Source organism: Pleurodeles waltl, chromosome 5 (genome assembly GCF_031143425.1).
Source record: "Pleurodeles waltl isolate 20211129_DDA chromosome 5, aPleWal1.hap1.20221129, whole genome shotgun sequence".
Taxonomy (NCBI): domain Eukaryota; kingdom Metazoa; phylum Chordata; class Amphibia; order Caudata; family Salamandridae; genus Pleurodeles; species Pleurodeles waltl.
Window position 1 is genome coordinate 1,136,881,168 of NC_090444.1, and position 15,885 is coordinate 1,136,897,052.

General features: G+C 47.5%; 1 protein-coding gene across 4 annotated transcripts in view; it reads left to right on the forward strand.

Annotated features, from left to right (window-relative positions):
• Positions 1–15,885, forward strand: part of LOC138296317 (amine sulfotransferase-like) — a 511,069-nt gene that overhangs the window by 340,492 nt on the left and 154,692 nt on the right. For all 4 annotated transcript variants that reach the window (XM_069235350.1, XM_069235353.1, XM_069235351.1 and 1 more), the window contains one exon: positions 13,064–13,158. In XM_069235350.1, the coding sequence (XP_069091451.1) occupies positions 13,064–13,158 (95 nt within the window). The remainder of the gene's footprint in view (positions 1–13,063; positions 13,159–15,885) is intronic.

A 15,885-nucleotide genomic window follows, 5' to 3' on the forward strand; every position in this document is an offset into this window, starting at 1 on the left:
TGAATGGCTTTGCAACGAATGGCTTTTTAACTCAAGCGTTATAACAAAAATGTCTTTACAATGCTCCCTCCTGCAGCCCCAGGGACCGCCACCTCCCCAGGGCATATCTCTAAAACTAACATCAGGTGCCACCTGGACCCCCACTGCTCCAGAGACCTCCACTTCCCTGGGCCTAAAAAGATTATGGCCCTCATTATGACACTGACGGGCAGCGGATGCCGCTGCAAATGTCTTACCGGCATCAGGCAACAAAGGCGGCCTGAACCCCACCAGCCATGTTTTGAGTTCCCCGCTGGGCCGGCGGGTGGAAACAGTGTTTAAGCCTGCCAGCTCAGTGGGGATCAGGAGCTTAAAACTGCAGCCGGCTCCTAATGGAGCAATGTAGTGGTGCAGCAGCACCTGTTGCACATTCCACTGCCCATAATCCAGGCAGTAAAATGCGCGATGGGGCTGTGCATGGGGGACCCGAGTCGCCCATTCCGCCAGCCTTGCCATGGACAGGCTGGCGGATGGGGACTCGTAATCCCTAGGTAGTGCTGCTTGCAGCGCTGCACTGGCGGATTACAACCGCCGGGACCGCCAGGCTGACAGCAGCCTGCTGGAGTTGGCTGTTGGATTGTGGCAGCTCCACCACGGTCATAATGTGGCAGTCAGACCACCGGCAGTCCGACTGCCACCGTGACCCTGTTGGTCTGGTGACTGCCAGGGTCCTAATGGCCACTGATGTGTACAGGGGGTGCCTGGTCCCAAGACAGCACCAGGGACCACCCCCTCCCTGGGTCAGAAATCCACAGCCCCCACCTCTCCAGGGCACATAATTTGAAACGGGTAGTGGGTTTGTTGCAAACCCATGGGCCCCAGGGACAACTGTCCCCTGGGGCTATTGACGTTGGAGGGGGGTGCCACGCGCCCCCCCTCGAGGAAGCGTTAGTGGTCCTGGGGACTGCCACCCCAGGATACAGCTGTTTGCTGTGACTTGGTGGGAGCTTTGACAGATCCCACCAAGTCACAGCAAACACTCCACTCGCAGTGATGGAGAGTTGTCAAAAAGCTCTCCCTGACTGCGAGCAAAGGGTTTCCTCTGTTTCCTTACCTGTGAGATGCAGTTAAACAAAGGAAGCATTCACCTCAGAGAAGGGGAGCTGCATTAGCAGCTCCCTCTCTGTGTCAGCAATGCCGACTTCCACAGGAGGTGGGGAGCCAGCTGGGACCGTGGGGGCTTTCAGGCTTCAACCACAATCCCCAACATTGGGATAGGGTGCCCTGAGGCTGGGCCCCGGGAGTTGGGGTCCTCAGGAAGGAGTTGGGCCCTGGGGAGGGGTGCATGCTCCCCCCTCCCCGTTAACAATTTACATATTTATGCTGGGCCCTAGGAAATAGGGTCCCCAGGGCCAAGATCAGCCTAGGGAGGGGGGCTGCATGCCCCCTCCCAAGAAAAAATAAATAATTAGGCCTGGCTTCCAGGGATGGGGACCCAGATTGGCCTGAGGAGGGAGCCGCATGGCCCCCCTCCCCTAAAAAACAATAAAATATTTAGCCTGGGGGAAGGGGTCCTCGGGCCGAGATCAGTCTGGGCAGGGGGGCGGCACACCTCTTCCCCACAAATAAAAATATTTAGGCCACTGCATGGAAGATGGGGTCACTGGGGCACAGGTCAACCTAGGGAGGGGGGCAGCGTTGCCCCCTCCCCCCCAAAAAAAATATTTAGGCCTGACCTCCGGGGATGGGGACACCAGGACTGAGTTAGGCCTGGGGAGGGGGTTAAGTGGCCCCCCTCCCCAAAAAACAATTAAATATTTACATCAGGTCATGGGGTATGGGGTCTCGGGCCGAGACTGGCCTGGGGAGGGGGGACGTTTGTCCCTCCAAAAGAAAATTAAATATTTAGGCCGCACCCTAGGGCATGGGTTCCCTGGGGGCTGAGATCGGCCTGAGGAGGGGGGCTGTGTGGCCAGGCTCTGGGGGATGTGGTCCCAGGACCAAAATCGGTTGGGGGAGGGGTGTATGCAGACCTGTGGCCAATTACCGCTATGCATGGCCAAAGGCTGTGTGCAGCATGAGGTTGGGAGGTTAGGGGTGTTGGCTGCAGGCCCGGCCTCTAGTCCCCACTGCACACGGCCGAAGGCTGTGCACAGCGCAAGATTGGGTGATTATAGCAGTCGGTTGCAGGGCCTTGCCGCAGGCCATGCACAGTGTGGGGTTGGGTGGCCAACAACTGCCACACACGGCCAGAGGCCGTGCACAGTGGTGGTTGGATTAACATATAGTAATGAAAATTACTTCACATAAAAAAAATCGAAATTCGTTGAAAAAACAAAGGTTACAGGGACGTTATAGTTAGGAAATAGAATTAAAATACAATAGAAAATCAATTAAAGAAACCAAAGCTCACAGGGACGTTATAGTTATGCTCACTTTTTAAACGCAGAAAACCATAGAAATTCACCTGTTATAGTTAGAGTTATTTCAGGTAAATGTATCTCACGCCCTAAAGTAATTATAACTAGCTTCCTCACCATGCACTGCTAAATACACCACAAATTACAGCATCCATAACATCTTTGATAACATCACTGATAATGTTACATTAACATTTGCAGTAAAACTATTGAAGAGAAAACTAAGCATGATGGGGGGGCAAGTTATAGTTACCTTAGTGCGCGAGTTATAGTTACTTGAAACAACTATAACCGTTGAATTTCTATGGTTTTGTTCATTTAAAAAGTGAGCCTAACTATAACATCCCTGTAACCTATGTTTTTTAATTGAAAATATATATATATATATATATATATATATATATATATATATATACATACATACATATATGTGTGTGTGTGTATGTGTGTGTGTATATATATATACATATATGTATACATGTGTATGTATATATATATATGTATATGACTATATATATATATACATATATACATTATATATATATAGACATGCATGTTTACCTTTGTGAAAAGGCATCTATAGTAAAGGCCCACAACTAAAGGCTCTATGAAGTACTGGTTGGCAGGCAAAGGAGAATTGGGTGCAAAGCCTGGCCAGAGGCAAGGCACTGCAGGCATCCTGGCTGCAGGCAACCCAAGGCTGTGAGCAGCAGTGGTTGGTCTTCCGTGGTGGGTTGGGTGCAAGCCCTGCACTGTGATTGCTGGTTGTCTTTGAGTTTAGTACCTGTGGAGGGTGGATCACAGGGCGTGGGTGTCATTGCATGTGACCAACACCCCCTGCACAAGTCCTTCAGACGAGCACAGTGGGGGCTCAGGAGTTGGATGTCCACTAAGGGGCCAGGCCCTCTGACCAACACCACCCTCTGCACCAGGCACAAGCCTACGTGCAGCAAAAGCCTACACGCAACCTGCTCACATGGTAACCTTTGAAGGGTTCGGCACAGGAAATTTTGTATATTTAAAAAAAGTGCAAAAGAGAAATAATGTTTAGTGGTGAATATTGCACCTCAATGTATGTTTAAAACAAACTGAGAATTTCACCTTTTCACCTACAAAACAGCACTTGCATTGCAGTTATGGTTAAGGAATAAAACTCCAAAAACAGAAATTTAGAAGTTATGGTTAGGAGTACAATTTATAACTCGCATAATAGCCATGCAAATACATAACTTGCACATCAAATAAAATTCATATGACTTTGCAATATTTATACCAAATAGCACCACCTAATTATGATATGTAATTAAATAATAACACAATCAAATCAGTTAATGATATTGCATTAAATGACATTCCTGTCGAAGTGGTATGGGTAATGTGCTATGTAATAAATATCTAACAAGATTTACAACATTTTTAATTGCACCTGTTTCATTAAAGGTGTGGTCAGGAACACTGATCTGACTGAAAGAAATCAGTGAGCAACATCCTGAAATAGCCCTGAAAAACACCTGGTATGGTGTACAGCACACAATGTACACATAACTTACATCTCTTCCAAGCTCTGTATAACCCTTGATTGAATAGTTTATTAAAAAATAAACCTGTCTACAGAGGGTGTGGCCACGCCTGTGACCAAGAGGGCTGACTGGCTGTGAAGCTCTGACACCGACGGCTAATAATGTCAGGTTTCGGAGCCTCTTCATCATCCTAACCAATCGGCGCAAGTGGTGCCACTGCCCAGAGCATGGCAGTCCCTACTGGCCCCTGCTGGGATGGCAGCGAACTGGGCCCTATACCCCCGGTAGCTCAGCCCAATACTCAGAGGCTGTGTAGTGACGAGTGACAGGGGTCATGGGCGAAACTGAGGCCGAAGCTCCCGAAAGTCACTGGGCTGCCTAATTACCGGGAGAGTTGTGGGATGTGGAGGGGCTGCAGATTGTTTGCAGCCAGCATGTCGCTAGAGAAGAGGAGTTGATGGGCCCATGGGTGGCACCGCCTGGGTGAGCACGCTGCACCATGTAGGGATGCTGAAGTCATCCATAGGCCTTCCGGTGAGTTTGTGATGCCGCTGGCTAGGGGCCCAGTGGGGATGGACCCAGATAACAGAAACTTGCAATTGGCATTGGTGGGGTGATTTCTCCATTTGGCGGCCTGACTGTGCATTTCTGTGAGGCTCTGCACCTCGGGTCTGTGTAGGGACCTGGGGGCCAACCTTCACTAGGGTGTTAAGGCTCCTGTTAGTGCTAGGATTGGGGGGGCTGCAAGTGGCCTAGATGATCGGCGAGCCATGCCACCCCAAACTTCTGTGCACTTGGTTTGTCCAGTTACTAACTTGAAGATGGCTGCAATCTGATGATAGTAGCCTCCTCTAGCCCACGGCGGTAAGGAGTGCTCTGATATATAATAGTACTTTTGCCCCCTCCTCTCATCACTTGTGCCTTTGACTCGGGTGGCACCCATGCCAGGAGGGACCTCTGGGCCTTACTTGCTGCTGCTGTCTCCCACCTACCTGCTTTGCCTGCTGTTTTCCCGGCTGTACTACACTCCTGCAGATGGGGAACGAGCTCAGAGAACCTGCGACGGTAATGTGCAATATCAGAAAAGGGCTGGTTGATGACTTTCTGCATTGGTCATCCCCCTGCGGCGAAATGGGTAGGGGCAACCTGAAACAGCCCATGCTTGACTTCTACCAGCCTGTGGCCATATGGCACCAAACTCCCTCTCAGGCACACCCAATGATCCAGCTGGTTTGTTGTGGAACAAGCTCACAAATCCCTCAGTCCTTGCCCGCCACCTGGCACCCCTGCACCCTCTAATCACTTGCAGGCTTAACTACAGGGACAAGGACACAGCACTGCAACTGGAACGAGAAAGGGGCACACTTCAATTCTAGGGTTTGCCCATTTCCTTGTTCCCTGACTTCATATAGCGTTGCAGGAAGTAAGATGTAAATTTGCGGACACTAAGAATATTCTCCACAAGCAGGGACTGAACTATGGAATACTATACCTGGCCGGATTGTGAGTTGAGGCCAATGGAAAGACTCTGATCTTTGCCGTCCCTGCAAAGGTCATAGACTTCTGCAAACAGTACAGCCTGGGCAAGGACTAATCGCACAGCACTAGGCATTGTGTCCCCCTTCAGCAACACCTGCAGACACTGCTCGCTCTCTGCCTGACTGATTCACAACTGCCCATTGTTGTTGTGTGCCATGTACTGTATGCCTGCTTGATGTCTATCTTTCTGAAAAACAGCATTGCTGACTTGACAATTTTCCGTTGTGGTTGTGAGGGACTATTAAGTTGAAACCTGAATTTCTCACTTGCATTCAGGTATCACTTTTCACCCATGCCCTGGTTGCCGAGGTGTTGCTCACCTCCAAGTTGTATACTGTGCTGCTAACATTTGGTGTTTGAAAATGGCCCTCTCTAAAGGGTCTAACCAAACATTTTGCCTTCCTCCTCCTTTTTGTAGGAGGCTGGACTGGCTTGTAGTGAGTACCAAGGGGTACTTACACCTTGCACCAGGCCCAGGTATCCCTTATTAGTGTAGAGGGGTGTCTAGCAGCTTAGGCTGATAGAAAAGGTAGCTTAGCAGAGCAGCTTAGGCTGAACTAGGAGACGAGTGAAGCTCCTACAGTACCACTGGTGTCATATGCACAATATCATAAGAAAACACAATACACAGATATACTAAAAATAAAGGTACTTTATTTTTATGACAATATGCCAAATTATCTCAGTGAGTACCCTCAGTATGAGGATAGCAAATATACACAAGATATATGTACACAATACCAAAATATGCAGTAATAGCAATAGAAAACACTGTAAACAATGTATAGTCACAATAGAATGCAATGGGGGCACATAGGGATAGGGGCAACACAAACCATATACTCTAGAAGTGGAATGCGAACCACGAATGGACCCCAAACCTATGTGACCTTGTAGAGGGCCGCTGGGACTGTAAGAAAACAGTGAGGGCTGGAAAAATAGCCCACCCCAAGACCCTGAAAAGTGGGTGCAAAGTGCACCTAAGTTCCCCAAAGAGCACAGAAGTCGTGATAGGGGAATTCTGCAAGGAAGACCAACACCAGCAATGCAACAACGATGGATTTCCTGACGAGAGTACCTGTGGAACAAGGGGACCAAGTCCAAGAGTCACGATCAAGTCGGGAGTGGGCAGATGCCCAGGAAATGCCAGCTGTGGGTGCAAAGAAGCTGCCACCAGATGGTAGAAGCTGTGGATTCTGCAAGAACGACAAGGGCTAGAAACTTCCCCTTTGGAGGATGGATGTCCTACGTTGTGAAGAGTCGTGCAGAGGTGTTTCCGAACAGAAAGACCGCAAACAAGCCTTGCTAGCTGCAAAGGTTGCAGTTAGGGTTTTTGGATGCTGCTGTGGCCCAGGAGGGACCAGGATGTCACCAATTGCGTAAGGAGACAGAGGGGGCGTCCAGCAAGACAAAGAGCCCACTCAGAAGCAAGAAGCACCCGCAGAAGTGCCGGAACAGGCACTACGAAGTGGAGTGAACTGGAGCTCACCCGAAGTCATGAAAGAGGGTCCCACGACGCCGGAGGACAACTCAGGAGGTCGTGCACTGCAGGTTAGAGTGGTGGTGGGGACCCAGGCTTGGCTGTGCACAAAGGAAATCCTGGAAGAGTGCACAGGAGCCGGAGTAGCTGCAAAACACGCGGTTCCCAGCAATGCAGTCTAGCGTGGGGAGGCAAGGACTTACCTCCACCAAACTTGGACTGAAGAGTCACTGGACTGTGGGAGTCACTTGGACAGAGTTGCTGAGTTCAAGGGACCTCGCTCGTCGTGCTGAGGGGAGACCCAGAGGACCGGTGATGCAGTTCTTTGGTGCCTGCGGTTGCAGGGGGAAGATTCCGTCGACCCACGGGAGATTTCTTTGGAGCTTCTAGTGCAGAGAGGAGGCAGACTACCCCCACAGCATGCACCACCAGGAAAACAGTCGAGAAGGCAGCAGGATCAGCGTTACAAGGTCGCAGTAGTCGTCTTTGCTACTTTGTTGCAGTTTTGCAGGCTTCCAGCGCGGTCAGCAGTCGATTCCTTGGCAGAAGGTGAAGAGAGAGATGCAGAGGAACTCTGATGAGCTCTTGCATTCGTTATCTAAGGAATTCCCCAAAGCAGAGACCCTAAATAGCCAGAAAAGGAGGTGTGGCTACTTAGGAGAGATGATAGGCTAGCAACACCTGGAAGAGCCTATCAGAAGGAGTCTCTGATGTCACCTGCTGGCACTGGCCACTCAGAGCAGTCCAGTGTGCCAGCAGCACCTCTGTTTCCAAGATGGCAGAGGTCTGGAACACACTGGAGGAGCTCTGGGCACCTCCCAGGGGAGGTGCAGGTCAGGGGAGTGGTCACTCCCCTTTCCTTTGTCCAGTTTCGCGCCAGAGCAGGGCTGAGGGATCCCTGAACCGGTGTAGACTGGCTTATGCAGAGATGGGCACCATCTGTGTCCATCAAAAGCATTTCCAGAGGCTGGGGGAGGCTACTCCTCCCCAGCCCTGACACCTTTTTCCAAAGGGAGAGGGTGTAACACCCTCTCTCTGAGGAAGTCCTTTGTTCTGCCTTCCTGGGCCAAGCCTGGCTGGACCCCAGGAGGGCAGAAACCTGGCTGGACCCCAGGAGAGCAGCAGCTGCAGTGAACCCCCAGGAAAGGTAGTTTGGCAGTACCCGGGTCTGAGCTAGAGACTCGGGGGATCATGGAATTGTCTGGCATTGGGGTGAAAATTCCATGATCCTAGACATGTTACATGGCCATGTTCGGAGTTACCATTGTGACGCTATACATATGTCGTGACATATGTATAGTGCATGCGTGTAATGGTGTCCCCGCACTCACAAAGTCCGGGGAATTTGCCCTGAACAATGTGGGAGCACCTTGGCTAGTGCCAGGGTGCCCACACACTAAGTAACTTAGCACCCAACCTTTACCAGGTAAAGGTCAGACATATAGGTGACTTATAAGTTACTTAAGTGCAGTGGTAAATGGCTGTGAAATAACGTGGACGTTATTTCACTCAGGCTGCAAAGGCAGACCTGTGTAAGAATTGTCAGATCTCCCTATGGGTGGCACAAGAAATGCTGCAGCCCATAGGGATCTCCTGGAACCCCAATACCCTGGGTACCTGAGTACCATATACTAGGGAATTATAAGGGTGTTCTAGTATGCCAATGTAAATTGGTGAAATTGGTCACTAGCCTGTTAGTGACAATTTGGAAAGAAAATGAGAGAGCATAACCACTGAGGTTCTGGATAGCAGAGCCTCAGTGAGACAGTTAGTCATAACACAGGTAACACATACAGGGCACACTTATGAGCACTGGGGCCCTGGCTGGCAGGGTCCCAGTGACACATACACTAACACAACATATATACAGTGAAATATGGGGGTAACATGCCAGGCAAGATGGTACTTTCCTACACTTTTTTTCTGACCCCCTTTTTGTTGGCTTTAGGACCCTCAACACTTTACCATTACTAACCAATGCTAAAGTGCATGTGAGCGCTCCCCTAAACATAGCAACACCGGTTCCTACCCAATTGGCATATTTAATTTACCTATAAGTCCCTAGTAAAGTGCTCTACATGTGCCCAGGCCTGTAAATCAAATAGTACTATTCAGCCTGCAGCACTGATTGTGCCACCCACATAAGTAGCCCTTTAAACATGTCTCAGGCCTGACATTGCTAGGCCTGTGGGTGCAGTTTTACTGCCACTTCCACTTGGCATTTGAAACTACTTGCCAAGCCTTAAATTCCCCTTTTTCTATACATACGTCACCTTTGAAGTAGGCCATTGGAATCCCATAGGGCAGGGTGCTATGCACATGAAAGGCAGGACACGTACTTATGTGTTTTACATGTCCTGGTAGTGAAAAACTGACCAATTCATTTTCCACCTCTCATAGATTAGCATTAGACCTGCCCTAATATATTTTGAGTGGTAGATTCTGAACTGGAAGGAGTGGTCCTGTCATGTTTAGTATGGCTAGAATGGTGATAGAAACTCTTACTTACTCGTGATGTTGGATTTAATATTTGAATGGGTCTCCCTGGGCAGGAAGGGTGGACTCGCAACTGGAAATCTGACGCAGTGCCTTCCTCGTGGCTGTAAAATCACTGCAGCGTCTCCCGGACAGAGGGACCACCTGCTCTTTTCTACCAGCATGTCCAGGATATTCATCATCCCTGGGGGTTCAAATATTCCCGCATCACCATGAGGAACTAAGGCTGCACTCCTGGAAATCAATGCCTCACCTTGTGGCATGGAAAGAAACAACGCATCATCTGTGCAGCACCAGAAAATCCAATGCAGTGCATTATTTTTTAATACATCTCCTCCTCTGCGGCCCCCATGCAACGTTATTTGTGATGCTTCCCAGGTACAGTGTGTTACAAAGATACAACCACTGATTACTAAGGATTAAGGGGGTCATTCCAACTTTGGCGGGCGGCGGAGGCCGCCCGCCAAAGTTCCCCTGCCAGAAGACCATACCGCGGTCAGAAGACCGCGGCGGTCATTCTGAGTTTCCCGCTGGGCTGGCGGGCGACCGCCAGAAGGCCGCCCGCCCGCCCAGCGGGAAACCCCCTTCCACGAGGATGCCGGCTCCGAATGGAGCCGGCGGAGTGGAAGGGGTGCGACGGGTGCAGTTGCACCCGTCGCGATTTTCAGTGTCTGCCAAGCAGACACTGAAAATCAATGTGGGGCCTGTTAGGGGGCCCCTGCAGTGCCCATGCCAGTGGAATGGGCACTGCAGGGGCCCCCAGGGGCCCCACAACACCCGTTCCCGCCAGCCAGGTTCTGGCGGTGAAAACCGCCAGAACCAGGCTGGCAGGAAGGGGGTCGGAATCCCCATGGCGGCGTTGCCTGCAGTGCCGCCGTGGAGGATTCCCTGGGGCAACGGGAAGCCGGCGGGAAACCGCTGGCTTCCCTTTTCTGACCGCGGCTTTACCGCTGCGGTCAGAATGCCCCCGGAAGCACCGCCAGCCTGTTGGCGGTGCTTCCGCGGTCGTTGGCCCTGGCGGTCCATGACCGCCAGGATCAGAATGACCCCCTAAGACCCTTTTAAACCTTTAAAAAGTGTTATTTCAACTTGTGCTTATTGAATTTATGTTGTTTTGACCTTATTTTATTCAGAAAAATATAATTATTTCTAAACCTGTGTGGTGTATTTTTGTGGTGTTTTCACTGTGTTACTGTATGAGTTATTGCACAAAGGCACATTGCCTTCTAAGTTAAGCCTGCCTGCTTTGTGCCAAGCTACAAGAGGTAGAGCACATGATAATTTGTGTAGTGTTGTGACTTATCCAGACTAGTATTGAGGCTTGATATGGGATACTAGACGTCTCAACAATCCACTAAGGGCAAATAGGTGCTCTCTTGTCTAACGTGACATGACATTAAAGTGGCACTTCTACAGGAAGCCTACCCCTCTCCCCGAGATGCTTTTACCTCATCATGGGACCTAGCACGTTTTTTTCATAATCCAGCTCTTGCTCACACAAGGTGTGAACACTAATACACAAGAGTGCCCCATTCACTGCCAGCTTTATAGATGCTAATGAGAGATATGTTATTGTTTCAAGCATCATGGCCGGAAAGCGTGTGCTATTGGCTAATGTCTAGGCCCCTAACATAGATGCCCCTGACATTTATCTGAGCTTCTCCAGGATATTATCAATACCAACACCCTTATGGGTCCATGGCAGTTAGGCAATGCTGCGTCCTTACGATATAGGTTCTACTCTGCACCTCACGAGGTGTGGATGAGAATCGGCTACTGACTTCTGCCTGCCCTTATTAAGATGATAGTACTCTCTCGCTTCCTATATTTAGTCATGAACATACTAATCCACTTAATTAACAACTTGAGGAGCCCTTTTTCCGGTTTATAAAACGGTATGTAGGCCCCTGATTAAATGGGATACCTTGAGACTTCCAAAGGAGGCTGGAAGGTTTTGGTACGCCAGATTTGCAGTTGTGTTTTCATACAGCGCAGTGTCGCTTTGCATTCTATTGGTATCATTTGCATGTCCATCTACCCTATGCGAGATTGGAGAGACGGCAAGCGTGACACGTCCTTTTGCCCTCTATACCTCGAAATGGCATCCCAACAGACCCCTTCAATATCCGAATTCTATCCACCATCACATGGGCATTGAGGAAACTCCACCGTCATCTTAGTGGCAGTATACTATAATCGCCTGCCCTTCAATTGATGTGTAACACTTTGCTAGGCCTCGTGCAAAAAAAGCTTGTTCAACGTACTTTATATAACATACTCTATATCTTGCATACCATTGGGGATCTATTCCCAGATGGCCATGTCATCACACACTCAGACAATGTCCCCTTTGGGGATGCCACACATATGGACAATTTCATACTCCAGCGTTTGCACAACACGCTATGTGCTTGGCTGCCATCCTATCCACTAGTGCCAGATGACTTCCCGCCACTGACATTATTTATCACCTCCATGGAGGGGAAATGACTGGTCTCCAGACTGCACTAGCCATTCGTTGACTTAAAACTGGAGTATGACAGATGGGTCAGGGTAGCATGGAAGCTTGATCTGGGCCATCCACTGCCTGATAAGACCTGGCCCTATTGTTACCGCCAACCTAATCTTATTTCCCCTAATCATAGGCACAAACTGTTGCATTATACATTTCTACATTGAGATTACACTACACCTTGCGGCCTGGGTAGAATCAACCCCACACAGTCATCCCAATGGCCTAAATGCAGAGCATATGATGCTGATTTTATTCACCTGACATGGACCAGCCCACATATAAAGGTGTATAGGGCAAAAGTACTCTTCCTGATATCTACCATGATTGAAATCGTCCTAGTACCCAATCCCTCGGTGGTACTCCTCGGCTATGGTAAAGATATCCCAACAGGTGTATGCAAATTCACCACCATAGCGCTATTGCTTCAGGAACGTGAGTTAGCACAACACTGGGGTAGCAACCACACCCCCACTGGAGTAAAATGGCTGAAAACCGTGATATATTGTGACATTACTAGTGAATTATATGCCTCATTCCTACTATCAATGTCCAGCCCCATGATATCTAGTTGCCATTGCACGATTACTTACTGACGGTCAACTCTGATGTGAATGATTGAATAAAAAGTTTGTGTTGGTGCCCACATGCCTTGTATGCCAAAGTATCTGTGACCCACTCATAGGACTGGTTTACCCACCACCAAATCCCTCCTTGGTGACTAATCCCCTGTCAAATGTGAATGTTTACAGTATTGATGCTGTTTATGCCTGACTACTGATATGCTATCACTACTTGATTTCTGTCTGCTTGTTGTGTAGACGTCTCCTGCTAGTTGATGTGCTAGTTGACAACAAACATGAACATAAAGTTGTATTTTAAAAAAACAGTCTACAAAGAGCAAATCATGGAGCTGGTGGATATGGTGTGCATTATACCTTTGAAACTTTGAGCATTAACTTTGCAATTTCAAACAAGAAATACTTTTTTTAACACCCTTAGTTCAAAATTGTGCAAAAGTAAAAATGCATTTGTGTGGTGGTAAATTCCAGATTTACCTATGTACACAGCAAGAGCAAAGTTAGTAAAAATAGTTATCTTTTATTATTTTCATTAGTTTTTGCTGGTTCCTGGTTTGAACATGTCAGAGGCTGGTACACACATAAGGAGGATTTCAATTTCCTGTTAATTTCTTATGAGGATATGGTAAAGGTGAGCTTGATGTTACAGAGTTTATCATAATTTTTAATGTTTTTATTACCTTTGTTTAAAATCTATGATAGTATTTAGTTCAATATTAATAAATACTTTATTTCGGCTATAGGCCATAAAAGCAATAAATCATAAAACATCAATATATTAACAATTTAAGACAGTGATCTGTATAGCTCATAGCACATAAAACCTTCCAATTCCAGGGCCCACTGTACATTAAGGGTATTTGAGTTCTCTCTCTACTATACTCCTAGGAACAAGGAACAATAGATGTTAGGGTACTGTGGAGTAGCAAAATTCATAAGATCCAATACACTTTTAAAGCACATCTGTTTTTTTTGCAATTTGTGCAGTAATCTTAGTAGCTATACTCTTAAATCATTCTCTCAATGCCTTCTAATTCCATGGCCCTTTATTCTTACAGTTATGTAGGGTCTCTCTCTACTGTACTCATAGGTTTGAGTGACAAAACATCCAATCCCTCTATGTGCAAGTATATGGGTTCACTCTCTCCTAGTCTCCTAGAGTCAAGGGCACTAGATCTTAAAGTGCTATAGTATAATACTGTACATACGATCCCTTACATTTTAAAATGCATCAATAGGTTTCACAATCAAAATGATCTAAATAACTATGATCTAAATACATTCTCATAAAACCTTCCCATTCCATGCCCCTCTAAACCCCTGAGGTATAGGAGTTCACACTCTTCTATACGCCTAGGCTCAAATATTAGTAGATCTTAAAGTGCTATAGTATCATGAGATTCATATGAGCCCATATATTTTAAAACATATCAGTAGGTTACAAAGTGTATACAATGATCTAAATAGCTATACCACTGGGCCTTACAGGGTTCGGGTCTGCAGAGAGCAGGATTAGGTATCCATTTTAATCTAAGTTTCCATGCCCAATACATGAACCGGGAAACCACAAATGTGTAAATACATCTCGGGTTTCAGTTTTCATGACCCTCATAATATCCCAGTGATGTTTTGCACCCATAGCTCTACATAAGGGCAGTGTCCATTTTTTTCAGGGTCACTCATACAGTGGACAAAAGAAGAAAAAGTGCGCTTCAGTCTCATTTTTATAGGAACAATAGGAGCACTGGGCAGACATACTTGTGGCCTTATCCCACTTTACGGTAAAAATGTAAATTAGCACTTGTATAGCACACTACTCACCCGTTAGGGTCTCAAGGCGCTGTACTCATACCGCTATGGAACCACTCCTGGCTTTTCCCTGTGAGGCACCCACTCCTAAGCACCCTCAGGGTGAAGCCAGGCATCCAAGCGCTGTTGGGGCCGTTGTGGAGATTAAGCAAGCTATTGCCCAGAGTTGCAGAGTGGGACCCATGAATTAGATTAGGCACCGAGGCGAGAATTATCTGGTCAAGGGGAATTGAGCCCAAGACCTGCCGAAGCAGGAGTTGAACCCTGGTCTTGAGCCAGAGCTCTGCTTCAGGGTCTGCCGCTCTAACCATTGAGCCACACTTATCCACAGTATAGGATCTCAGTGGCAGCACCCCACATCTGAATAGGACATAGAGCCACTTCGCCTGAGCAGGAAATATTCTATTCAGGTAGGGTTCAAAGTGTGGTATGCATTTGTGCAGTAAAAAAAAAGCCCTTCATTTTGATTACTCTAGGTCCCTATAGTTATGTACTGCCAGTATTCTTCTTTCAGTTTCTGGCTAACACTTCTTCTGATTGAACCAGGGTCTTCCCACAATTCACCCATATTAAGTAGTTTACTAAGGTTTCTACATGTTCTACATGTTCTACATGTTTTAACCAAGGCGTTCGCGTATGAGTTCAAGAGCTACTAATTCTGCGAGTGAAGATCTATAATGGGAAGATCCCCTGATGACCAAACCCTGATCCAGTATAGAAGGGGTTTCAAGGAGGTTATTGTTGTATACTATTGAGGCCTAATTCATATCTCATGAGAAGAAGGAGTACACTTTGTGGGACGTTAAAGAGGGCCTTAAAAAACTTGTTCTCCATTTGCTGCAGTATGTTGGTATTCGAATATCCCCATATTTCTGCCCCGTTAATAGAGGCAGTCGCAGCTGTGGCTTTGTATACTTTTAATGCTGGCTATACCGGACCCCCATCTAATGCCTTATATCTTCTAGTAAGGACATTGATCTTCAATAGAGTGTGGTCTTACATTTCTCCAGTTGGGGCTTCCATCCCATTTTTTCAGAGAGCCTTACTCCTAGGTAGTCAAAGTTTTCAACTTGTTCCAGCCTGTGCTTGCCTAATTTCATATTGCCTTTAAAAGACTGGTGTGGTTTTATAGCCACAAACTTTGACTTTGACGGGTTGAGCTCTAGGCCTCTTTCTATGCAGAAATCAGTAAAAGAGTCCAGCTCTTGCTGGAGGCCCATTGGTGTTCTTGATTGATTCTTGATATAAGGAGAGTATCATCTGCAAACATAAGAATTGGGACGGGTACTCCCGCAAGTTTAGGTGCATCATGCCTGCATTTTGATAGCCACTTCACTGCTCCATTTATATAGAGACTAAAGAAGGTTGGGGCAAGGACACATCCTCGTCTAACTCTCCTATTAATGGGGATATTAGGTGTAAGGTCATCCCCCTGTTCCATTTAACCATGATGTAAGTATCCTTATGTAAAATTCTCACTAACCATACATGGTCCTTGGTTGACCCGTATGATTCTAGGACCTCCCAGAGTTTGTCCCTTGGAACCAAG